The 26,201-nt window shown below is 43.3% G+C and overlaps 1 protein-coding gene across 1 annotated transcript in view; it reads left to right on the top strand.

The window, feature by feature from the left end:
• Nucleotides 1-25,896, top strand: part of ENTPD3 (ectonucleoside triphosphate diphosphohydrolase 3) — a 92,798-nt gene extending 66,902 nt beyond the window's left edge. The window contains exons 8-10 of the mRNA XM_040353051.1: nt 21,347-21,457; nt 24,288-24,425; nt 25,593-25,896. Of these exons, the coding sequence (XP_040208985.1) occupies nt 21,347-21,457; nt 24,288-24,425; nt 25,593-25,781 (438 nt within the window). The 3' untranslated portion in view covers nt 25,782-25,896. The remainder of the gene's footprint in view (nt 1-21,346; nt 21,458-24,287; nt 24,426-25,592) is intronic.
• The last annotated feature ends 305 nt before the right edge of the window (nt 25,897-26,201 follow it).

Here is a 26,201-nt window from a genome sequence, read left to right as displayed (position 1 = left end):
TACTTGAGCCTGAGATGGCAATATCGGGCGGCTGCCCGATGGGAAGAACTCCCGGATCAGGCGTACTCCCCTTGCACCCGATCCTCTACCACTAGTAGGGGCACGAGAGGTACCCCGTGCTGGCAGCGATCCAGCACTGGGAGTAACTCCCCTACCCCTGCTGCCACGGCCACGGATGCCGCTCATTATTGCTGATATGTGTGTGGGGGGGGTAAACTTTATTGGGGGGGGAAAATGTGAACAAAATGTGTTTTTGTGTATTTTTTACAAGACAGGCACGCAGACAAAGACGTACACAGACAGCTACTAAACTATAAGAAAAGTAGTACACCAGACAAGGACTACAAAATTAAAAAAAAAAAAAAAAGCACTAAACAAACACTAACTTTTTTTTTTTTTTTTTTTTTTAAACACAAAACACAGACACTAAACACACACTAAGCTAAGCTAGATGAAATAAATGTACACTAACAGTGTGTACACTTACTACACAAAATTTAACTAAACTGAACACAAAACTTAGCTTTTATAAAAGCTCTTTAGGGAAAACTAAACAAAATGTGAACTGAGATGCCTATCAAATATCACTGAACAGCGAACCTGCAAGATCTAACAGTAACACAAGATGAACAAAACTTAGCTTTTAGAAAAGCTCTTTTATAAAGCTCAGCAAAATGTGTTCTGAAATCTCTTGCAAATATCACTGAACAGCGAGGTTTGCTGGATCAAACAGTAACACAAATGAAAAAAACAGCACAAAACAGCACAAAACGTAGCTTTTAAAAAAGCTCTTGGGTCTATTGCTTTGAAAAAAGCAGTTGATATACTGGAAAAGATCCACTGGAATCACTAAATAGCAATGCTGGTGATGATCTAAATCAATCAAGAACAAAGACACAGGAAACCAGGAACACAGAAACAGCCTCCACACTCTATAGCCAGCTTCTGAATCTGCAATGAAATGGTGCTGGGAGTGAGCTTATATAATGTCCATGCAGGCAGGTTCCTATTGGTTGCTAACCTGTGACGAGTGTGGAAGGAGAACTCTGATTGGCTCTGATGCAAAAGGGCGGAGCAAATAATCGCGCAATATTCCTATTGCCGAATATTCGCATTGCGAATATTCGGCAATATAAAATGATCGCTTCAGCTACTCGGCCCAATGGCTCTAATCATACCAGCAATGCTTTCAGACGTCTATGGAGATCACTAGGATGTGATCTGTTTTACAAATGAAACTGTAAAAATCGCTCTGATGCGGAAGATCGGGGCGAGGAAAGTAATCGCGCGATATTGCGTTTGCCGAATAATCGCATTGCGATCTTTCTGGAAAATTCAATGAACGCTTCAGCTACTCGGCCCAGGGTCTCTAATGATACCAGCAATGCTTTTAGACGTCGATGGAGATATCTAGGATGTGATCTGGTTCAAAAAAAAATTGTAAAAAATCGAATATTCGGAATTGCGAATATTCACAGCGAATTTCGAAATATAGCGCGATTTCTCGAATATGCTATATTCGAGTCGAATATTCGCAATGCGAATATTCGTGAGCAACACTACTCATTAGATAGAAAGCTGAATGGCTACATCAGTTATAACTGGGGGGTACGATATCTTAGGTAGCAGTCAATATGAAAAAAACATATATTTGATGAGATATACATAGAAAACAGAAGGAGGAAAGTATGAAAGATTAAGAACAAGTAGAAAAAAAGGGTGGGGGTAGGGATAAAAAGAAAAGGAACATTGGGAGGTTCTAGGACGTGACTGGGTCTTCTTACCTTTGTAGAGATAAAGGAGTTACAATCAGAGGAATATCGAAAGTGTGACTATACTACCTGCATCATTATTACTATTACTGTGATATCACATTAAAGGGGTTGTAAAGGTTTCTTTTTTTTTTTTTAATAACAAACATGTCATACTTACCTCCTCTGTGCAAGGGTTTTGCACAGAGCTGCCCTGATCCTCCTCTTCTGGGGTCCCCCCGTGGCGCTCCTGGCTCCTCCTCTTCTCGAGTGCCCCCAAAGAGACCTGCATTCTCTGGGAGCACTCGTGCGGGCATGCTCCCGAGTCCTGCTGCTGCGTCCATTGACACAGACAGCAGGACTCGGCTCTGCCCCAAGCTCCTGTGTCACTGGCTTTGATTGACAGCAGCGGGAGCCAATGCTCCTGCTGCTATCAATCCAGCCAATGAGGACCAGAGACAGCATTAAGGTGAAAAACCTAGAGGTTTACAACCCCTTTAAACTGTTGCACGTCTGGTTGTGTCACTTTAGCAAGACATGAAAAAAGCGCATCATTTTATTACAAAAATAATATATTGCTGCAATTAAGAGGTTTTTACTATTTGTTGTGTACTGTACTTGTGATTTAAAGTAAAGAAAAAATAGCTGCACATCAATGAAAGTCCAATTGCCGTTTATTGATCACCAAGATGACATCAAAACATACCAATACACAGTCTTGTAGACGCGTTTCACACAGTACAATTGTGCTTAATCATTTCCTACTTGAGATATAAAGAGCTATGAGAAAAAAGGTAAAAGTTTTAAGCAGATTGTAGACAATGTAGTGCTCCTATTTGTATCTCCATGTGGCTCATTCAGTGGGAGAAGAGCTGTAAAGGCCCGTACACACGATGAGAAGATCGGAAGAAATTTTTGTATAACAGACGATCAGCCGATTATCTAATCGTTAGTGCTTTTCGACAGCCAATTCCGTCTTTTCCGACAACAAAACCTGAAGGTGCAGGCTAAAAATGTTTTATAGTAAATAAACACAACGTTCAATTTTCTTTAAATTAGTACAGTTTTCGTCTGAAAAAAATAATAAGAGCAAGACTAGGCATTTTGGGAAACTAAAGAATACATTACAAAACAATTCAACGCACTACATCACTCTGGAAGTTGTATTCTGTCCATGGCTGACCCAATACATTGTGCTGCTTGGGTCTAAGAATGAAATGCTGCCGTCCCCCCCCCCAAAAAAAAAAATCACGCCCACCAAAAGGCCCCCACATACATTATTTTATATCATGATAATTAAAACTAAAATTGTATTTATCAGGAAGTCAGATTTACATGCAACAGCACCTTGTCTATATACAAAATTATATGACATACTATTATGTTCAATTCCAAGGGGCGGGCTAGCGCAGTATTGCGGCGGGTTAGGGCAGTATAGGGGCGGTATATAGACAGACTAGGGTAGTATAGGGGCAGGCTAAGGTAGTATATAGACAGGCTAGGGTAGTATATGGACAGGCTATGGTAGCAAAAAACAAGGCTAGGGTAGTATATGGACAGGCTAAGGCAGTATAGGGGCAGGCTAAGGCAGTATAGGGGCAGGTTAGGGTAGTATATAGATAGGCTAGGGTAGTATATAGACAGGCTAGAGTAGTATATGGAAAGGCTAGGGCAGTATATGGACAGGCTAAGGCAGGGGGGCAGGCTAGGGTAGTATACAGAAGGACTAGGGTAGTATACAGACAGGTTAGGATAGCATATGGACAGGCTACGGTAGCATATGGACAGGCTAAGGCAGTATAGGGGCAGGCTAGGGTAGTATATGGACAGGCTAGAGTAGTATATGGACAGGCTAGGGCAGTATATGGACAGGTTAAGACAGTATAGGGGCAGGCTAGGGTAGTATATAGACAGGCTAGTGTAGTATATAGACAGGCTAGGGCAGTATATGGGTGGGCTAGGGTAGTATAGGGGCAGGCACAGCGGCCTTGTGGGCAGTTGTCATCATGACATACAAAACTGCTGGGAAGAAATCTTGGTCGTCAATTTGCTGGGTTATTGTAAAAGAAGGAGAGGCGGCCATTGTTCAATTTGCTGCTCCTCTCAAAATGTTGCCTGGGTCCAATGGACCCACTGGGACCCATGGTAGGGCCGGCCCTGATTGATTATGTCGTACGAGAAGCAGTTCTGGCATGGGCAAAGCCTATCAACACTAGCCATAAAAGCCTCTGTAAATCATTTATTTTTCATGTCAGGTGCAAGCAGGGCTCAAGTCATGCGGGAACGCGTGGGAACGGAGTTCCTGCACTTTTTTCACAGCAGGAACGCAGTTCCCTTTGCAGGACAAGAGCAGCCGAGCCACCCGAGCCGATCCTTCACTAAGCAGCGATGCCCAGCTCGAGTCACTGTCAGGGGCAGGCGAACCTTCGTAATCCTTTATGTTACTGGCCGCTTCATGTATATGGATTCATCGGGTAGTGTCAGACATTGCGGCATCGAGGAAGTGACGGAATACCAACACACTACCCGATGAATCCATATACAGGAAGCGGCCAGTAAAATAAAGGATTACTAACATGCAGTTTAGTAATTATACATATGAGCGTATCATTTTTTTTTTTCGGTTGGGGAGTGGATCTTGGGTGGGAGTTCCCACACTTTTTTCCCCAGGACTTGACCCCTGGGTGCAAGTGTAAGGTATGCAAAAACAGCTTGAAGCAATTCAAGGTTAGAAGAAGGCCACCTGCAGGTCAAATGCATCTGTCAAAAATTCAGAATGATCACAGAAACCTCTCAAACTGATGTCATTTTTTTTGGATAGGGTAGACCTCGATTAGAACACCTGACAGTTTTTATTACTGTCTGTGCCCCCAATAGGGAGATCCCACCTCTCTATTTGTCCTGTTTACCAGTATAATTGAAAGTGAACACAAAGAAAATCCCTAAATTTCGGGTTGTCCCCAGAAAAGTGATAGAGGGTAAATCTTCCAATAGGGACAACTTGTTCTGGTGATCCCCAAAGAGATCCCTTAATTTGTAGGGATTTCCTCTCAATTCCTGTTTGGGGCAAGAAGTGAAGGTAAGGCCTCGTACACATGACCGTTTTCCTCTGCAAAATCCATCAAGAAAATTGGTGGCAGAGCTTTTTTGCCGAGGAAAACAGTTGCGTGTATGTTTGTCGTTGAGAAAACTGTCGTGGATCTCGACAAAAAAAAAAGAGAACATGTTCTCTTTTTTCTCGTCGGGAGTCTCAATTTCCTCGTCGTGTTTCTCGTCGGGTTGGTTTACGACGAGAATCACGTTTGTGTGTATGCTTAGAAACCCACGCATGCTCAGAAAAAAGTATGAGACTGGAGCGCACCTTCGGTAAAAGTAGCGTTCGTAATGAAGATAGCACATTCGTCACGCTGTAACAGACTGAAAAGCGCGTATCGTCTCTTACCAAACTTTTACTTAACACGCAGTAACATGAGATTAGCAAATGCAGCCCCAAGGGTGGCGCTAGTGGAATCGAACTTCCCCTTTATAGTGCCGTCATACGTGTTGTACATCACCGCGTTTGAGAACGACAAGATTTTGTCTTGACAGTGTGTATGCAAGGAAAGCTTGACAAGATTCTCAACAAGCCTGACAAGAACCTCGTCGAGGAAAACGATGTTTCTTTTGCGACGAGATTCTCGGTCGTGTGTACGAGGCCTCAATCTCCAAAGGGGACACAAATAAAATAAAAAACCCAGGGGTTATATCCTTCCTTACTGTATCCAAAACGAAAAAAAAAAAAAAAAGTGTTGACTATAGTTCTGCTTTAAACCTGCCCCTACCTCTGCTTAGCACACAAGGATGAAAACTATGGAAAAAAACAGGACAATGATAACAAATAGGGTAGCAATCGACCATTTTAAAGGCCATGAAAAAAAACAATCATTTTTTTAACTTACAACAGACTCCCATAGGATCTATTTTCTATGTGTTCCAATATCTACATTGGCATTAACAAGCATACTGGCAAGCACTGTAGTGATGTCAGCTGTAATAAAAAGAGAATTCTGATGCTGTGTTCAAGATTAATGGACGCTATTAAGAGAATGGAACTAAGTGCTATTTATGGAGAAAAATGTAATATTTCAAACAAAAGAAGGGAATAAAAGCTAGAAGGGTGTACTGAGAAAAAAAAAATCAGGATTTGGTTGTGTTCTTTACTGAGGGCCAGATCCACAACCAGCGGGCTTAACTTAAATGTTCCGATTTAAGTTACACCGCCGCAAAATTTCTACCTAAATGCCCGATCCACAAAGCACTTACCTAGAAATTTGCAGCTGTGTAACTTAAATCTGTCCGGCGCAAGGCGGGCCCAATCTAATGGGGCGAGTCCCATTTAAATTAGGTGCACTCCCGCGCCGGACGTACTGCGCATGCTCCCGACGCTATTTTCCCGACGTGCTTTGCGTTACGTTGCGCCAAGTTTTGTGAATCGCGACGGGTAAAAAAGAGATACGGCGGGAAAAAAAAATGTAAAAAAAAATTTGACAGCGACGCGGGAAAGAAGGGTATACTTTTACATGGTGTACTAAGTTTACACTTTGTAAAAGCAGCCCTAATTTTGCGACGGCAAACTAACACTTACGGAGAATTAACGAAGGGAAAAACCTTCGTGGATCTCCGTAAGTGCTAATTTGCATACCTGACGCGGAATTTCGACGAGAAATGCCCCCAGCGGCGGCCGCGGTACTGCATCCTAAGATCCGACAGTGTAAAAATCTATTACACCTGCCAGATCTTAGGAATATCTATGCGTAACTGATTCTATGAATCAGCCGCATAGATAGAAACAGGGATACGACGGCGTATCAGCAGATACGCCTGCGTATCCCTTTTGTGGATCTGGCCCTATGTTGCCACACTAAGGATTAGGGATGAGTGCATCTGGGTTTGGTTCATGAGGGTTTGGCGAATCCTGTTTGAAATTCACAAAACCCGAACCTAGCAGTGAAATCCTAATAAAGGAAACAAAATCTTGTTAGTAAGTTCTGGCCATGTTTTTTATGGGCAAAATACTATAAATACAAAGGACATAGGATGCCAGGGAGCACAAGTACCAATGCAAAAAAACAAACAAAAAAAAACAGTACAGCAAAGAAAAAGGAATACTTTAAAGCTGTGTGTGGTGTTAAGTATGATTTCTTTATCGTACATCACGGGACACAGAGCCGCATAGCCATTACATGTGGGTTATAGAGTCTACCTTCAGGTGATGGACACTGGTGTAATCAATTAAACAGGAAGTTCCCTCCCTATATAACCCCTCCCCTACTGGGAGTTCCTCAGTTTTTTCATCATTGTCTAAGGTGTTTGTCACGAGTTAACATGTGCTCTTAGGAGCTCCACTGGAGGGATCCATGCTGGATGTAAAAAGCCTCCATAAATCCGGATCCGTCCAAGGTGCTTCATAGCCAAAGTGGACGGTACCCGGGCCTCGGTACGAAGAACGAGGTTTAGCCTATAATGCCTCTCTGCGGAGGGCTGGATCCTGGGTTCCAGAACTTTGTGCCTTCTAAGGACCAAATGTTTTTTCTGCTGCCAGGGTGCTATATAGGTCCAGGGGTGTGGTGTTCCTGCTATGGACCCCGGTCCCTGAAGGTCTAGGACTATACCCACGGTGAAGGGGGAAGATTGGGCCTCTTGCTTGGCAATACCCTGCAGCGTGGAAAGGTAAGAGAGGGACCTACGGGACTTGGTTCGACAGTAGGTCTTCTGTAGGGGACTATGGGTCTCGCCTACATTATGTTTCTATGCATGGGCAATGTAAACCACGATGTCTTCTGAGACGGGATGGCTCAGGGCACCCATATACCTCCCCTAGCCGGCATATAGCCTGGGCCACTATGTCAGTTCAGACAGGATGGCTGTAGTACCCATATATCTCCCCTTGAAGGGGCTGGTACATAAAAAAAAAATGCCCTTAATCCTATGCAAAGGATTGTCTTCCATGAGTAGCTGCAAGTCTTATCTGTTTTTCCACTACTATGGGCAGTAAGACATGCCTGATGTTTTCGCTTACCATGCTTTCCAAAAACGGAAGCTTAAGTGTTAGCTGGTCTATTGTGCGTCCCACTTCCTCAGCTTCAGGCTCTACCATGTCGCACGTGCTCACCGGCTCAGTGCAGTCGCAGAGAGGGCTCTTCAAAAAGGCCCAGACGTCAGAGCTCTGTAAAGCTAGGGGGACACAAATGTAAGCACCTTGTGTGAGTTGGATACAGATTCATCTAAGACGCCTACTCCGCATCTAGCTGTGCAGATTAGCAGGCATTGTTGCTGCCAGACTTCAGCTGTTGATGCACCTGGGTTAAGCTCCTCTGCTTTTAGCTTAGGACTTTTGTCTCCCCATTGAATAAGGTCAGGGGTAGGAATATAAAAAGGGAATCGCCACCTGAACCTGGTGGCCCCTTATTCTCCCCTGTAGAGACTTAAACAGCTCACAGATTGAGCCATCAGACCTGTCAGGCAATCAATGCAGCCTCCCCCAACATTGCAGCCACTCTGCATGTGTTTTGTTTTTTGCATCACGTTTGTTGTTCTACAAGAGGTTAACTGCTATGTTCGCAGCATCCTCACAAGAAGCAAAAACAAAAAAAAAAAAGCAGGGTGTGTCCCTTTTCCTGCTTTAAATCCTTAAACAAAGGGATTAGAAGAGCTGGGGATGAAGGTTCACTGTCAGAGGACAGGAGACAGGAGCTGCAGCCTAATGAGGAGAAGCTATCAATAGCCCTACAGGTTCTGATTGCACCTGCAGTCTTTTCAGAGATTCATGCTGCATATAATTTCCCTCTGCCTACTCGGCCAAAGCCTCTATCTTCTCCTTGGAGTGTAAAGAGAGGTTTTTCCTATAGGTGGCTAGTAAGACCTCCATATGGTCCTCAGCCTGGTGTCGGCTTCAGGCTAACCAAATGCACATCTGAGGGATGCACAGTTGCTGGTACACATTGCTAAGTTCTCTTAATTGAGGAAACGCACATCTACAGAGGATAACTTCCTCTTTACCAGTCCGCATGTTGCATAAGATACATGAGTTTGGAATGCATGTGGGATAAAAACAAGTAACAGAGCATGTTTTATTGTGGATCGCATAAGGATACATGTTTCTGTCTGTATGGTGTTGCATGTTTGTTAGAGTTGCATAGAAATGCTTGAGTGCATAAAGATGCTAGTTACCTGATCACTCAAGTCCTGGATTACCCAAGGATATTTGGTCACACAGAGAGACTTGTTTCCACAGAAAGGCCTAAAATCGCATAAAGACGTTTGTATGCATAAAAATGCTGGATCACACATGGTTACCTGATCACCCAAATCCTTGATTACCCAAGGATGTTTGGTCACACAGAAGAGGTTTGTTTCCACAGAAATGCGTAAAATCGCATAAAGTTGCTTGGATGCAAAAAAGATGCTGGATCACACATGGTTACCTGATCATCCGCGTCCTGGATTACCCAAGGATATTTGGTCACACAGAGAGGCTTGTTTCCACAGAAGTGCCTAAGTTCGCATAAAGATGCTTGTATGCATAAAAATGCTGGAATCACACATGATTACCTGATCACCCAAGTCCTTGATTCCCCAAGGATATTTGGTCACACAAACAGGCTTGTTTCCACAGAAATGCCTAGAATCGCATAAAGAGGCTTGAAGGCATAAAAATGCTGAATCACATATGATTACCCGATCACCCAAGTCCTTGATTACTCAAGGATATGTTGGTCGCACAGAGAGGCTTGTTTCTACAAGAATGCCTAAAGATCGCTTAAAGATGCTTGAATGCAAAAAGAAGCTGGATCACACATGGTTGTCGGATCAACAGCATCCTGGATTACCCAAGGATACTTGATCACATAGAGAGGCTTGTTTCACAGAAATGCCTAAAGTCGCATTAAGATGCTTGAGTGCATAAGGATGCTGGATCGCACAGGGGTGCTTGGTCACACAAGAGTCCTTGGTCACACAAGGGTTCTTGTCCGCACAATAGTGCTTAAAATGCATAAGATGATGATCGCATGGAAGATGCTGAATGGCATAAGGATGCATGATTACTTTAAAGTTGCACATGGCGGCCTAATTAAGCAATACAGGATTCCTTGTGTTTGCATAGAAATACGTGTCTGCATGGGTTCATGTTGCACATTGTTGCATAACACGTTTATAGCGCATGCTTGCTTGCAAGATGCTTGTTCCAGAGCACACATGCTATATGCATGTTTTGCTTAAAACATATTTATATGAATTCATGCTTCCAGGAACACACGCTGCCATGTACACACACTTCCATTGAGGCATATGGCTTTAACACTTGCCACATACACATATGGGGAGCCAGTTGCATATGTGTTTATTTACTTGGGTCTGCAGAGGTTGTCTGCGTTTCGCAGGGGAACAGCACTATCTCCAGTTGGTGGTCTTGCCCTTTTGGGTTAGCCTCCGTGCCTGGGTTGTCAGGGTGCTAGGGCCCGCCTCTAGCAGGTCTGTAGGCCCAGGGTATAGCAGTAATGGCATACCGAAGCAAACTCCTGCTGATGGGTCAGTCAGTAGCATGGCTGGACCTAAGGGTGTCCAGCATGGTCAAGTATCTGGAACTCCTGGGTTGGGATTCCAGTCTAAAGGTACATTCTTTCATTTGACAAGAAGCTGGGTATGTTTGGCACAGTCCAAAAAGGAGAGTTTTTTTGGCCTCAGACAAGACCATCGCTATAAGAAAACTGGTCTATGTGGTCACAGCAAGGAACAGTTCCTTACTTGTGGCCTTTTGATTAAGGCACTAGGGAAGATGCTGGCTTCATTCAAGACAATTCCCTATACTAACTTTTATTCAGGGCTGTTATAAACAGTATTTTGTCGGCCTAGAAAGAGTGGATCTTGACCTAGCATTATCCAAAGAACCCGGTCTCAGAGATATGCTGGAATTCCTCTTGGTGATTCTTAACTAAAAGGGTTTGCCAGGTCAGGAAGAGACCATGGCCCAGGGGAAGTAGTCAAGCTCCAAGGGAGCCTTATCTGTCAGCTAGAGCTACCGATGGAGCATCTGGCTTAGGGGCCTGAATGTTCAGGTGGCAGGTTGGTTCTGTCAGAGTACAATCAGACTATGCCATACTAGTGATTTACTTAATTTACCAAGGAGGAGATTGTGCCTTGCCTATCTACATTCGTAATTTCATGAAATGCAGAGTTGGCAGGCGATTCGCTGGAGCCGTCAACAAGTGTCTCCGGGAGAATGACCTCTACACCCCGACTGTTTTCCTGACCAAATGTCACAGAAATAGTACCCTGTACATAAGATGTATTGGCGTCCAGGGTCATCAAGAAATTGAACAGCTTGGGGTCAAGGATAAAGGATCCACCTGCATGCGGGGCAGATGTGTTTGTAATCCGGGGGGACCAGTTGTCACTGGTTGTGTCTCTCCCCCCAGTGCCGCGACTTTTGTGGCTTCTATGCAACATTAGAGGAGAACGGAAGCTGGCCTGATTACTCCGGCATAACCCTGACGACCTCTCGGTGCAGGAACAGTAAGGGTGGTAGTAGAGGACCCACGGTCCCTTACATCTTGTCCAGGCCTACTTTGCAGGGGGTATTACATCCTGCCTTGCAACAGGTGAATTAATGGTCTGGCTATTATAGCCCACATTCTCGAGGATCGGGGCTTTCAAAATTAGCGGCAATTCCCTTGTTTCATACAAGAGAGCTGGCCTCCAGGACCAGATATCCTACGGTCTGGAAGGCCCATGTTCCTGGTGTGAAACCAGATGGTGGCATCCGTGGAAGTTTGTCAAAGGTAAAATTCCTGCCTTCCTACATTTGGAAAGGAGACGGAGCTAGCCTTAAGTTATATCAAGGATCCAATCTCGGCCTTGCTTCCAAAGGTCGCTTACTTCACACTCTTTGGTCCGGGCTGTTATACAAGGGGTGACGTGCATAAGTCCGCCAGTTGGGTCGCCCTTGTGCTCGGAGGATTGGCTCTAGTTTTGTCGGCTTACAGGGTCAGCTCCTTGGGCCGATGCACCATATTTCCCTTCATCCTTTAACAAGGGAATTGGTGTTCTTGGTTGTGGTAACCTCCAAGAGAGTTTCAGTATTGGCAACTTTCTTGGTATAGACTAGAGCCATACTCAATTATTCTTACAAGTAGAGTGATTTTCATCCTCACCCAACCTTATTTACTAGAAGGATCTAGTATTCATTTGAATCTAGATATTCTTACCTTCCCTTTTTTCAAAACCTTGTTTCACGGAAGGAAAAGTTATTGCTTTTCTCTCAATTGAGATGAGAGCAGTTAAATACCTTTAAGGTTTCAGATATAGAAAGCTGACGTTTTTATTGGGCTGCCAGAAGACCCTAGATGGGCAAGCAGTGTTCAGGTCAGCTATTAAAATGGTTACACTTTCTCTCTCTCGTTGGAGTAAGAAGGGTCTAGGCCTATCTGAAGCGGCTGCTCGGATACGGAAAACTGATGTTGTGGCGCTACCAAAAGGCCCCAGGAAAGGGCAGGCAGCGTCTAAAATCAACAGTTTTTAAGGTTGATTCATCAGGGTATTATTCAGGCTTGTGGTTTAGAGTAGGATTCCCCCTGTTTTTTTGTGGGGGTGCTCCCTACCAGGATGGTAAGCGCTTTATGCGCAATGCATTTCCAAGCCTTTATGACGCAGATTTTCAAGGCCACAACTTGGTCATCTGTGCTTACGTTCACTAATTCCTATCAGGTGAACATAAGACGGCTAGAGGATGCAGCAGGCAGCATTATAGGTCCTCACGTCTGATGGCGGTCTGCGTTGTTGGTGTCTCCCTCCCCTCAGTAAGCATTGCTTTGGGACATCCCACATGTAATGGCTATGCGGCTCTGTGTCCCGTGATGTACGATAAAGAAAATAGGATTTTTATAACAGCTTACCTGTAAAATCCTTTTCTTGGAGTACATCACGGGACACAGAGCTCCCGCCCCTCTTGTTTGGGGATATTGGGACACTTATTGCTTTGCTACAAAAACTGAGGAACTCCCAGTAGGGGAGGGGTTATATAGGGAGGGAACTTCCTGTTTAATTGATTACACCAGTGTCCATCACCTGAAGGTAGACTCTATAACCCACATGTAATGGCTATGCGGCTCTGTGTCCTGTGATGTACTCCAAGAAAAGGATTTTACAGGTAAGCTGTTATAAAAATCCTATTTTTCACAAACAGCCATAGTGACATTGTACATTGGCAGCACATATTTGGCTGGGGAATTGATATTCTTTCTTTTACAAATAGCCTGATTTACATGCAGCAGCAGCACCCCAAACTGATTTATTTTGATTGGAATGTAGTAACTAAAAAAACAAAGTAGAAAAATTAAACGGGGTTCTGCGTAATATTCCAAAAAAGACCCTTATCCAAGCATACAGCCTGGGTGGCGAGAAAAGGGGGAGCAGCAGATCTGTGCCTCCCCTTCTTCCTGTAGAAGATCAGGCCAGGTGTCTTTCAATATGGAAGGAGGAAACTTAGCAAGGGGGAGTAACAAAGCGCCCCCTGCAAAGTGCCTTATTTCCCAATGTTGAGGTATAAGGGCACTTCTCCACCTTTGGTGCCCAAAAAAAAAAGGTGGAAATAATATGGGGGGAAATATAATTGTATGGCTGAGGAACCCTAAACCAAGGGACATGAGGTTTAGTAAAAGCAGTGCTACCAATGCAAGTCAGTGACAATACAATCAGATTTATCTATCTATTTGTAGTGGCCAGGCATAGAACAGACACATTTTTCTATAATCTCCACTTAATTAACTAGCTTAACCACTTCTGGACCGACCACCGCACATATACTGTGGCAGGGCAGCCCAGCTGCACGAGCCGACATACCTGTATGTCGGTCCATGCATGAGATACAGTGGGACTCTATTTCTGCCGGCCACCCACAATCGCGGTACTGAGAGGCAGAACAGGGATCTACCTATGTAAACAAGGCAGATCCTCGTTCTTTTTTTTTTTTCACTTCAGACTCCACCAAAAAAAGGAACAAGAGACTTGCTCATGTTTAAAATGCTTATAGCGTCTCTTCTATGCTTTTGCATCATGTGTGGATTTTCCCTCTTAGCTTCCTTCTTTTTTTTTTTTTATTAATGTTATTTTTTTCATAGGAAATTATTCCTTATTGAACAGGTCAACAATGATAAAACAACCCCCTCTCCTCAGGGCGGAGTAGTAAATATTAACCTACCTCTTCATTCTATTTGCCCTTCCCCTAACCCCCCCACCCACCTGCCCTCATCCCCCCTCCCCCCGATCTGTCTCTCTCGCTTCATGATTAACTTATCTTTATTTTTTCACCTGTCATTTTCTGTCATTCCCTGCACAAATTTTTCCGATGTTTTGAAAGCTCTCCAATTCTCCCATATTACTCTATATCTTTTATCACATCCCATCTCTCCTCAACCTAGGTATTCTATTTCTGCTATATAGTCTACTCGCTGTATCCACTCTTTTATAGATGGCCTCTTTGGATGTAACCAATTTTTTGGAATTAAGCCCTTTGCCGCATTAAGGAGAACCGGGACCAAAGTTTTTCCATACTGTTTTTTTGTTTTATTTGTACAATGGAATAAACAAGTCAGGGGGTTTTGGGAAATCTTCTTCCCTGTTATTTCTTCTATATACTCCAATACTTCTTCCCAGTATTCCTGTATTCTCGGGCAATCCCACCAGATGTGCATGGTCGTTCCTTTTTGCTTACAGTTCCTCCAACAGAACGAGGAATTATTTGGGTGTATTTTATTCATTCTCTCTGGGGTCAGGTGCCAGCCTACCATACACTTGTAATTTGCCTCAATTGTCGCAATATCGGATGCAAAGTTGAATATTATTTGTGATTCTTCCAGCTTTTTACCCATATCGTATCCCCATTTTTCTATACCTGTCAGTGTTCCCTGTGTTTCTAAGTCTGTTAATATTCCATATAATTGCGATATTCCATGTTTTAATGGTTTTTCAATGGTACACAGCTTTTCTATTGGGTTTAGTGTTTTACCATCTCTAATTGGCTGTGGTAAAGTGCTCACGAAGTGCTTTAACTGAAAATACTCCCATTCACTAAAGTGCTGATCTCCCTCTACTGTTTTTAAATCTTGTCTTGGCCTTATTTTACCTTGTGTTACAATGTCCCTTAACTGTGTAGCACCCAATTGTCTCCCCATCTGTGTCCCATTACCCGGCACGAAAAAATTTGTGCCGGCCAATGGGATTAATGGGGAGTCATACTCCCATTTTTCCTGTCTGTGTAATGTGTCCCATATTTTAAATACATTCTTCGTTATATTGTGAGTGTCCGTGCCCAATTTTCTAAATTTAGGAGGTATCCAAACGTTTTAATATAATTGTGTACTGCTTAATATGTCTTCCATCTGAACCCACTTCTTTTTAGTATAAAAATGTGTTCATTCTGCTAATATTGCTAATATTACCGCATGGTAGTATCTCTTTATATCTGGGAGTGCCAGCCCCCCCTTTTTTTTTTTCAACTTAGGAGTGTATAGTTTACTCTGGCCTTTTTACCCTGCCAGATATATTTCAAGATTACCGTTTTGATTATCTTGAAAAAACTTTGTGGTATTCTTATGGGAAGCATTTAAAATGTATAGGTTATTTTCGGCAGTATTATCATTTTGAATGCGTTGACCCTACCTACCCATGAGATAGGTTTCCTCGCTAAGTTTTTCATATCTTGTTTTATTTCATTAATTAAGGGGATAAAGTTGGCTAGATAGTTTTTCTACTGTGGGTGTGATCTTTATTCCTAGATATGTTATGGTTTTGCTCTCCCAAGTAAATTGGAATTCTTTCTGTAGTTCTTTTTCTTATTTTTTATCTAGGCCCAGGTTTAGAATTACCGTTTTTATAGGGTTTATCTTAAAATTGGAGAGTTCCCTGTACTTTTTTATTTCTTTTATTACATTGGGTAATGACAGTCTGGGTTTAGTCAAATATAGGAGTATGTCGTCTGCATACGCCGCCACCTTATGTTCCTTGTCCCCCACTCTCACCCCCCCCCCCCTATATCCGGATTATTTTGAATTTTAGCCAATAATGGTTCCAGTATTAATACATATAGGAGGGGCAAGAGCGGGCATCCCTGTCTGGTTCCATTCCTCATTTCAAACACAGACGACACACTCCCATTGACCTTCACCCTGGCAGTAGGATGGTTGTACAGGCTTTTTACCCATTTCATAAATCTGGGTCCAAAACCTATACTCCGCAAGGTATCCATCATAAACCCCCAGTCGAGTCTCTCAAATGCTTTTTCTGCATCTATTGACATGAGTACGACTAGGGGCTTTTTGTCTTGCTGTAGTAACAGTATGATTCTTGTGCTGTTATCTTTCCCTTCCCTTCCTTGTGCAAAACCCACTTGTCCCCATTTATTAGGTCGGGCATTAATGTTTTTATCCTCGTTGCCAATATCTTTGCATATACTTTTCGGTCAGCATTGAACAATGCTATTGGACGGTAATTAGAACACAAAGATCCATCTTTTCCGGTTTTAGGTATAATTGAAATGTTGGCAAGAAGAGATTCCTTTCTTATTTCTTCCTTTTCTCCTATTCTTTTAAAGTAATTGCACAGCTCTGGGACCAAGAGTTCTTTAAAAAAATTTATAGTACTTAATCGGTAATCCATCCGGGCCCGGGCTCTTTCCCCCTGACGTTTCCTGAAAGGCTTTATATATTTCCTCCTGCGTAATTGTATCTCCTAGGGATTTAGCATTCTCTTGAGATATTTTGGGTAAATTAACTTCTTTTCGAAAATCCTTAATTTTAATTCTTCTGCTTTCCTCTTGCTCTTGAGACTCATGGGTCCTGATAGAGTATAATGTACTATAATAAGTCTGAAAAGCATCTGCAATTTCAGACGTCTTATACTTCATCTCCCCTACCTGATTTTTTATTTTTTCAATACAATTTATATATTTTTTTTCCTTGGATAATCTGGCCAAATATTTCCCAGGTTTGTTCCCCCACTTATATCTTTCTTTTACTACAGTCTTAAATATTTTCCTAGTTTCCTGTTCCATCAAGTCTCTAAGTTGGGCCCTCTTAATCACTATATTTTGATGCATCTCATTCTCTCCTTGTACTTTATGTTTTTGCTCAAGATCGTGTAGCTCCTTTATTATGTTTTTCAATTTTAGTTCTCTTGCCTTCTTTTTCCTTGCCCCTATAGAAATTAATTTACCCCTAATGTGCACCTTATGGGCTTCCCATATTGTTGCCACACTCACATCTGGTGTATTGTTTATCATAAAATATTGTTCAATCTCCTTTTTACTACCTTACTTACCTCAATATCATCTATTAGTTCTTCATTTAAATTCCACGTCCCTTTTCTTTGCTCTATTTCATTAAACCGTATTTTTAGTATTACCAGTGCGTGATCTGAAATTGATATTATACCTATTGAAGTATCGATTACATGTTCCAAAACCCCATGGTCTACCAAAATATAATCCAACCTTGAGTACGTACCAATGCACAGATGAGTAATATGTATAGTCTTTTTTATTTGGATGTGTAATTCTCCATGGATCTATTAATTGCTGGTTGAAAAAAAAAATTCTAACCAATCGTAGTTGTTTAGTATCTCGAATCTGTGCACCGGACGTACTGTCAAGGTGGTGTTCCATTGAGGAATTAAAATCTCCTGCTAGGATTACGTAACCTTGTTTAAAGTCCATTAGGGTGTTCAAAATCCCCCTAAGATGTTTTTTCCCTTGGAGGACCCCTTTCAAAAACAAGTAGCGTCCTTCTGGGTCTACTTTCCTATCTTCTACCTTAAAGCAAATATTATTCCCTACCCCTATGGCGACCCCCTTTGCTCTTCTCCTTGGAGAATCTCCGTAGTACCAGGTTGGGATTGCACGAGAATACAGTCTCACATTGGAGTCTAGCGCTATATGTGTCTCCTGCAGGAAGACTATTTCTGCAGAATACCTTTCAATCCCTTTTAGTACCATATGCCTTTTTTTTCGGGGGAATTGAGCCCTCTCACATTGTATGTAATAAAATTTATGTTAGACATGTGTTTCTCTTTTTTTTTTTTTTCCTTCTTCTTCTTTTTCCTTTCCTGAACGGTGCTTTTGTTGTTTTTTCTTAATTCTTTTTTCAGACAGATATATGTTTTTTATTATAGAGTATACAGATCCTAATCCCCTTCTTACCCCCCTTCCCTCCCCTCTTCCCTCCCTCCACCCATCCAACCACCCCTCTCCCTCGTAAGTATGGCGTTTTACGTTACCTTTGTTGAAGGTTTCCCCTTGATCCTTATTGGCCCACCAGTCACACCAGCCGTTTCTCCCTGCTACACTACTACGTATGGCTATTAAAAATAGCCGTACGGGAGGGACTGATCTTGGGAGGGAACAGTCACCAGAACTATTTATATTATTCATGGGGTCCTATTTTCCTGTGTCCCCCCTGCTCTGGCAGATCCAGGTATCTAATCTTTAATATTTTATATTATAAAGATCACAACCTGTTCGCAGTTCATAGTTCACCATTCACAGTTATACCGTTTCATTTCAGTAGATCACATAGGCAATAACATGTATGGGAAAATGTTTTCTCTTTCTTCAGATTTAACCTTTACTTTGCTGTCAGTTGGCACATTATCCCCTCACCACTTAATACTGGTGGTTATTTTGCAGAAGAAAAGGGAAACAGATATTCAAATGCTTTAGAAATAAGCTCACACATTAATACCCTTCTCCAATGCCAAGTTCAATACTGAGTTTCTGTTTGCAAAGCTCCCAGCAAAAAGGCAAAAAAAAAAAAAGCAAAGTTCCACATTTAAATTCAATTTGTACTTGCTGTATGAGAGAAGCATAAAGATAACGTCCCAGGAAGCTTAAACCAAGATGTTTGTAGCCAGTTTGTTATGCTCTGACTTCCAACAGAACATATAGCATAATCCAGACAGATTTCCCTATAATTCATATGGTACTCACCGCTTTGTTGTTTCTAAGGAGGGAGGTTTATTCAGCCAAGCTGGAAAAGGACTATAATATTATGTGCTTGTGAAAGGAGGGGTGCGAGCAGTGAGGGATACAAACAGATGCTGCTGCTCACACATCCCCTGCAGGTATCGCCCTCCCAGCGAGCGCTCCATGCACAGAGCTGCGGTCCCTATTCTGGGACTCCCCACTCTCGTCGCACACCTCCGCCAGCACTCTTAACCTCCAACACCAGCCGACCTGATGTACTTCTCACTCTCGGCTTGCCCGGGGCTCCACCGGGACCCCCCCCCCCGCGTGCTTTCAGCATGGAGTGAATTATCCAATTGCAGCGATGTATAGCCCGAGAGCTGGGGAGCCGCTCGTTTCCTCCTTCCAGGTGTGCTGCTTGTCAGGGACTCGTGTCTGCAGTATCCGCAGGATCAGACCGGACGAAGAGAGAGGACAATGCGGGACGGGGGAGGGGGGTCAGGTGCAGGGCAGGGAGGAGAAATCATTCCCTGGAGCTGGGCTGGAGACCTAGAGCTCCCATCTAGCTGCTCCGGCGCACAGACCGTGCCATTACTACACTCCTCCCTCCAACCGATATCGCGGATCCTTGTTCTGATGTAATCTCCACTAAATTAACTAGCTTAACCACATCAGGAGGAACAACGATCTCTGTGTTGTCCCAGTAAGCCCATCCACCACACAGTTAGAACACACCCAGGAAACACAGATAATCCCTTGATCACCCCCTAATGTTAACCCCTTCCATGCCAGTGTCATTTATACATTGATCAGTGCTTTTATTTAGCATTGATCACTGTAATATGTCACTGCTCCCCAAAAGGTGTCACTTGGGGTCAGATTTGTTCGCCGCAATGTCGCAGTACCACTAAAAATCGCAGATTGTTGCCATAACCAATAAAAACAATATAAACAATAAAATTCCATTAATCTATCCCAGGGATAGGCAACCTTTTGAGCACAGTGTGCCGAAAAATATTTTCAAAGAAATTGAGAGTGCAGATTTTATAACAAAGAAATTTCATCTTCACACTCTCAATCACAATTTTTTTTTTTTTTTTTATAAAGTAAATGCTGTAAACTACTTGAGTAGTAGTGAGAAATGAACATCCTGCACTCACGCCTCAGATCAGCCCCAATTAATGCACCTTCACACCTCAGATCACAGTCCCCCCATGCAAATCAGTTTCAACACTGTAACCCCCTACTCATTTACACCACCACTGTAACCCCCTGCACATCTGAACCACCTGCTCTTCTGTCCTACCACTGTAAGCACCTGCTCATCTGCCCCACCACTGTAACCCCCTGCACATAGGGTAGTATATAGACAGGCTAGGGTAGTATATGGACAGATCGCTGCCATTACCAATAAAAACAATATAAAAAATAAAAGTCCATAAATGTATCCTATAGTTTGTAGACACTATAATATACCCTTATTGCGATTTTTTTTTACCGAAAACACGTAGAAGAATACATATTAGCTTAAACTAATGAATACATTTTTTTTTTTTATATTTATACATTTTTTAGGATATGTATTATAGCAGAAAGTAAAAATATTGTGTTTTGTTCAAAAAAATTGTCAGTCTTTTTTTTGTTTATAGCGCAAAAATAAAAACCGCAGAGGTGATCAAAAGAAAGCTATATTTGTGGGGAAAAGAAGGAAATCAATTTTGTTTGGTTACAACGTTGAATGACCGCACAATTGTCAGTTAAAATGTCACAGTGCCATATGGCAAAAAATGGCTTGGTCATTAAAGCGGATTTCTGCCGAAAAAAATAATAATTTAAGTCAGCAGTTACAAATACTGTAGCTGCTAAATTGTAATATATTGGGACACTAACCTGTCCAGGGCCCCCTGCGATGTCCTCACCCGAAGTCGATCTATCCCTCGGCTCCCGGGTGCAGACGCCGGCATCTTCAGTATAGGAATCACGAAGTGAAGCCTTGTGGCTTCACAGCCTGGTTCCATACTGCGCATGCGCAAGTTGTGCTGCGCGTCCTCACTGGTCCCGCTGTCTTCTGGGACCTGTGTGTCTCCCAGAAGGCAGCAAAGGGGGGGGGGGGGTGGAGGAGGGGCCGGACATGGCGTAGATTGCAGCGGATTCTGCGGCGATCTATCGCTAAAAGTGGGAGAAAATACCTGTTAGGCAGGTATCTGCTCCCCCTGAAAGGTGCCAAATGTGACACTGGAGGGGAGAGGAACCGGAAATTTAATTTTTGGGTGGAACTCCGCTTTAAGGGGGTAAATCCTGAAATGGTTAAGAAGACAAGTTGAATAAACAAAACTAGCCATAGAATCATAAATTATGCTTATCTTGATATGCAGGGATATGTTTGATCCCATGGACCTAGGGAATGCCAGTGAGCTTAATATGGAATATGTATAGGATAGGCTCCCTAGAGTCTACTTTACTTTTCTAAGGGGAACCTTGCAAAGAAAACAAAAACTGTAACTTGACCTGAAAAAAGTTTTATCACCATACAATAAAACCAACATATTAATATGAATGGAGGAGTTTATAAACGTGTTTTTTTTTTATTCTATTTATTTTGCAGGCATTTTCAGGATTTTACTATACAGCAAATGCTTTAAATCTTACTGGACATTTCTCATTAGAGGAATTTAACTCAAGTATGTCATTCTTCTGTTCTCAAGATTGGAGCAAGGTCTGTATTTTTCTCTTAGATCGTAGCACGATCTGACTAATGGTGCCGTGAATGATAATAATTTGGTTTTATTGCTTTGTGGATTGCCATAGGGGTTGATTTACTAAAGGAGTAGTCTTCCCTAGCATTTTATAATTGGAAGAAGTGGAGAATGACATCATGTTCTCCACCTCCATGTCCAATCAGAGAATGCTATGCATTCATTGAGAAAACGCAAAGAATTCTCTGAATGGTGCCTATGCCACAATGACCTCCTGTGCTCACTGCTCACATTCCAGCAGGGCAGCCTCTCAGCACAGGACCCAGAAGCTAGCTGAGAATATTGTAGTAGCAGTGTCTACCACAGGGATTTTCAGCTTCAAGGGGGATCATTTCACACATATGCAGGGATGGACTGGGACAAAAATTTGGCCCTGGACTTCATCCAGACTGGCCCACTTTAATTTTGCGAACACGCACAAAAACTGTTTATAAACTAGACACGGTACAGGAGATGATCAGAGACTGCGGACATACTACAGGAGATGATCAGAGACTGCGGACATACTACAGGAGATGATCAGAGACTGCGGACATACTACAGGAGATGATCAGAGACTGCGGACATACTACAGGAGATGATCAGAGACTGCGGACATACTACAGGAGATGATCAGAGACTGCGGACATACTACAGGAGATGATCAGAGACTGCGTTCATGGCTGAACCCAGTGTAACAGTATATAGTATCGCAGGATTGCTCCACTCCATTTAAACCATCTCTGTAAAGATCAAGTTGGTAATCTTCCTTTGAAAGTACACCCATGTGACAACTGCACATCCAATTTCCAAAATACAAATGTTCTTACAAACAGTGATCTGGTCAGGATTAGTGGAGGACAGTAAACAGTTAATTGGTCTGTGAAGTTCTAGCCTGAACTAGCAGTTAATCCTTCCAAAAAACATCCCAAAAACCGTGCAGCACACACAGAGCTCTGGCTAAATAACTGAAATGGTTAACAGCCAGCCATGTGTAACACAGTCACTGGACACAGAATGCCAGCAGGTCTTATCAGTGTGCAGGATAAACAGCTATAAAAAAAAGTACAGAGCGAGAGACAAGAGGGAGGGAGAGAGAGGGGGAGAGGGGACTGACCTGCACACTGCCTAGATTTCTGGAAGACACTGCAGCCAGTGTACATGTGAGACTGTGATGTGACATTTCTCCCGAGTCCTGCCGATCTGTGTGCTGCAGGACATGCTATCGTTCTTGTATCTCGTCGGCATTGTGTTTCTCCTTCCTTGCGCCCCCATTCAGCCCCACTCCAGCACCGGGTAGTCAAATGTGGCGGGCTGGAGGGGGGAGGGTTACGCTGCCTGCTGACTGGCTGTGGATGTGTGGGATGAGCAGAGCAAGTCCTCGCTAATACACAGTACTCTCATAAGCAGCAGTCAGCAGAGCGCAGAAACTCTGGGCTGTCACTCAAAATGGGCCCATTTATGGACCAGCCCACCGGGAATCTCCCGGTACTCCCTATGGCCAGTCCATCCCTGCACATACGGTATATGAATAGTTACATTGGTACAGTGGGTGTAAAAACATCTGTAGCGCCTGGTTACTTTAGGTACCAGTGCTATCAACATTTAGAGGGAGATCAGAGTGTAGTTAAACTCTGATCCAAATTGTTATGAGTTAAACAGGGTGTCTGTCTCAGCTTGGCTGTGCTGTGGGCTTATTTTGTTGCGCTGGGGTGTTCTTCTAACCCCGGTGCTGCAGGTGGCAGCAGTGGAGTCAAGGTTTGGGTGCTCTTTCCCAGCAGCCAATCAGGAAGGTTTGACCTTGCTGTGCATGCTGTGGAGGGGTATATATGGGGCAGACGCCATTGGTTCTGGGTCTTCTTCTTCTTTGAGTGTGGCACCCACCTTTAGGGTGACCACATCACGGCGCCCCAGCGTTATGGCCTACCTGGCCGGGGGGGGGTGCCACGCGGTGTTCCTGGTTCCGGGACCATGTTGGCCCGGAGCATCTGAACAGCGACGGGAACCCAGTGAGCGACTGGGTTCCCACTTTTGAGGATCCCAAGCTGTATTGCTGTTCGGTGGGGAGTCCATCTGAGGAGTGCCATTGAGAGGCTGGCGGTCCAAAAAGGCCTCGACAAACCACCGGGGATCAAGGTAGCCAGACACTGAAGGATTGATCACCTGTCAGTCGTTACCTGAGCGACAAGTCGAAGGAAATCCAGGAGTAATTCTTTTAAGGAGGATTGCCTCCGTAACTACAAGTCAGAGAGGGCCTGTGGCAGAGGTGTCTCCCTGAAGTTCACCAAGGAGGGTCTGTGGCAGAGACTTTTCCTCAACTTCACCAAGGAGGGTCTGTGGCCGGGACTTTATCCTACAAATGGTCGAGTGATACTCCGGCTGCCAGGTCAGTGAGAGAGGCCTGTCCGGGTACACTAAACCCACTCAGGCAGGAGTGGCGCAGGAAAGTGTTACGCTTGGGAGCGGGACTGTTTCCCTATCATCACGCCTGAATCTGCTATTCTCCTTTCTTCTTCAACTTTACTTTCCTCACCATAAGGTTATTGTTCTTACCCGGCTGGGTAATAAAGAGCACAGCAAAGAGCACCTGTTGTGGACATTCCTTTTACTTCTACCAAATGCAATACGCATCATTCACCCCTAGGAATTCGGGGGAGCCATGAAGTAAATGTGCCACCCAAAACAACCAGCAGCTCCTCCGGGGGTAGTGCTACACATCCATACCTGAAATTCTTCTGTAATGAAATCTGAATTATAGCAACTTGAGGAGTTCAGAGGAAGCTGATAATGAATAAAATGTTGTTTTTACAGCTTCCACAACTGCTTCTAAAGTTTGATGAAAAATATGCAAGGTCCTACTGCTTTTCAGCTAATTATATTTATTATCTACTGGTTCACGGATATAAATTTGACAGCGAGTCTTGGCCACAGATTCAGTTTCAGAAAGAGGTAAGTTCGCTGATTACTTCATACTGCTTAAAAGTGAAGTATGTTTTTTTTGCCATTTGCACAGTAAAATACATGAACTTTAATGATGTGTGCCCCATCATTGGAGTCTGAAGCATTTGTTACATATGTTACTTTACTTTGGCAACATCCTCCTGTTGGAGCCAAATGTCCAGCGATAAAGCTTGTAAACCCAGCTGCAAATACACTCAGTGGGCCAGATTCACGTAGAATTGCGGCGGCTTAACGTATCGTAGATACGTTACACCGCCGCAAGTTTTCATCGCAAGTGCGACGTGCGTAGCGTACTTTCGTATTCCCGGACGTTTTACGCAAGACAACATTTTTTTTTAATTTCGACGCGGGAACGACGGCCATACTTTAAACAGCACGTACGTGTGCTGACTAAAGTTAGGGCAGGTCAAACGACGCCTAAAATTGCCAACTGGAAACTATACTAGCGACGACGTACCGAACGCGAAAATCCGTCGTGGATCGCCGTAACTGCTAATTTGCATACCCGACGCTGGAATACGACGCAAACTCCACCAAGCGGCGGCCGCGGTATTGCATCCTAAGATCCGACAGTGTAAAACAATTACACCTGTCGGATCTAAGGGCTATCTATGCGTAACTGATTCTATGAATCAGTCGCATAGATACTCTGAGAGATACGACGGAGTATCTGAGATACTCCGTCGTATCTCCGCTGTGAATCTGGCCCAGTATTCTTAATTTCTCACTGTTGGCTGCTCACTCAGCATGCGCTCAGTAAATGCAAGGCATCTGTGATTGGAGGAGGGGAGATCATGACATTCATCCACCTTTCCCCCAATCACAGATGCCTGATTTCTTATTCCACATTCTGTGGACATTTGGCATTCATTAAAGCAGAACTACACTGCATCTGAGCACCACAAACGTGCTATTTAATTCCTTTTTAATACTCATAGCAAACTCCCCCATCTATTCATATCTCTAAGTCTTTACAGCTGTTTACAAAATTTGACCCAAGGGTTGATCTGAAAGGGGTTGTATCCCTTTCTTACTTTCTACAAAATTAAAATAAAATAATATCTTTAGTTTTACTTTAAAACATAATTGATTTAGTCAAACTAACATTTTCATTTTATGTTTTTAAAATAAATAATACATCTTTTTGTTTAACAGGTTGGGAACAGCAGCATTGCCTGGTCCTTGGGTTACATGCTGAACCTCACCAATATGATCCCTGCAGAGAGACCCTTGATTCTTCTCCCTTTAAGGCCTACGGTCTTTGCTGGGCTTCTTTTCCTGTTTGCAGCGATATCTTTACTCTGTCTGATATTTCTTGTGATACTGCTAATCCGGGCATGCTGAGGATACTAGGAATGTTTTCTTCAAGGACTATAAGAACAGGAGTTTGTTTAGTTATTACACATGGACACTTTGGCCTCGTACACACGACCGAGGAACTCGTCGAAAATTAAACATCGTTTTCCTCGACGAGTTCCTTGTTAGGCTTGTCGAGAATCTTGACAAGCTTTCTTTGCGTACACACTGTCAAGACAAAATCTTGTCGTTCTCAAACGCGGTGACGTTCAACACGTACAACGGCACTATAAAGGGGAAGTTTGATTCCACTGGCGCCACCCTTGGGGCTGCTTTTGCTAATCTAATGTTACTGCGTGTTAAGTAAAAGTTTGGTAAGAGACGATTTGCGCTTTTCAGTCTGTTACAGCGTGACGAATGTGCTATTTCCATTACGAACGCTACTTTTACCGAAGGTGCGCTCCCGTC

The sequence above is a fragment of the Rana temporaria genome, chromosome 5, assembly GCF_905171775.1.
Source record: "Rana temporaria chromosome 5, aRanTem1.1, whole genome shotgun sequence".
Lineage (NCBI taxonomy): Eukaryota > Metazoa > Chordata > Amphibia > Anura > Ranidae > Rana > Rana temporaria.
This window is presented reverse-complemented; position numbering and strand designations above follow the sequence as displayed.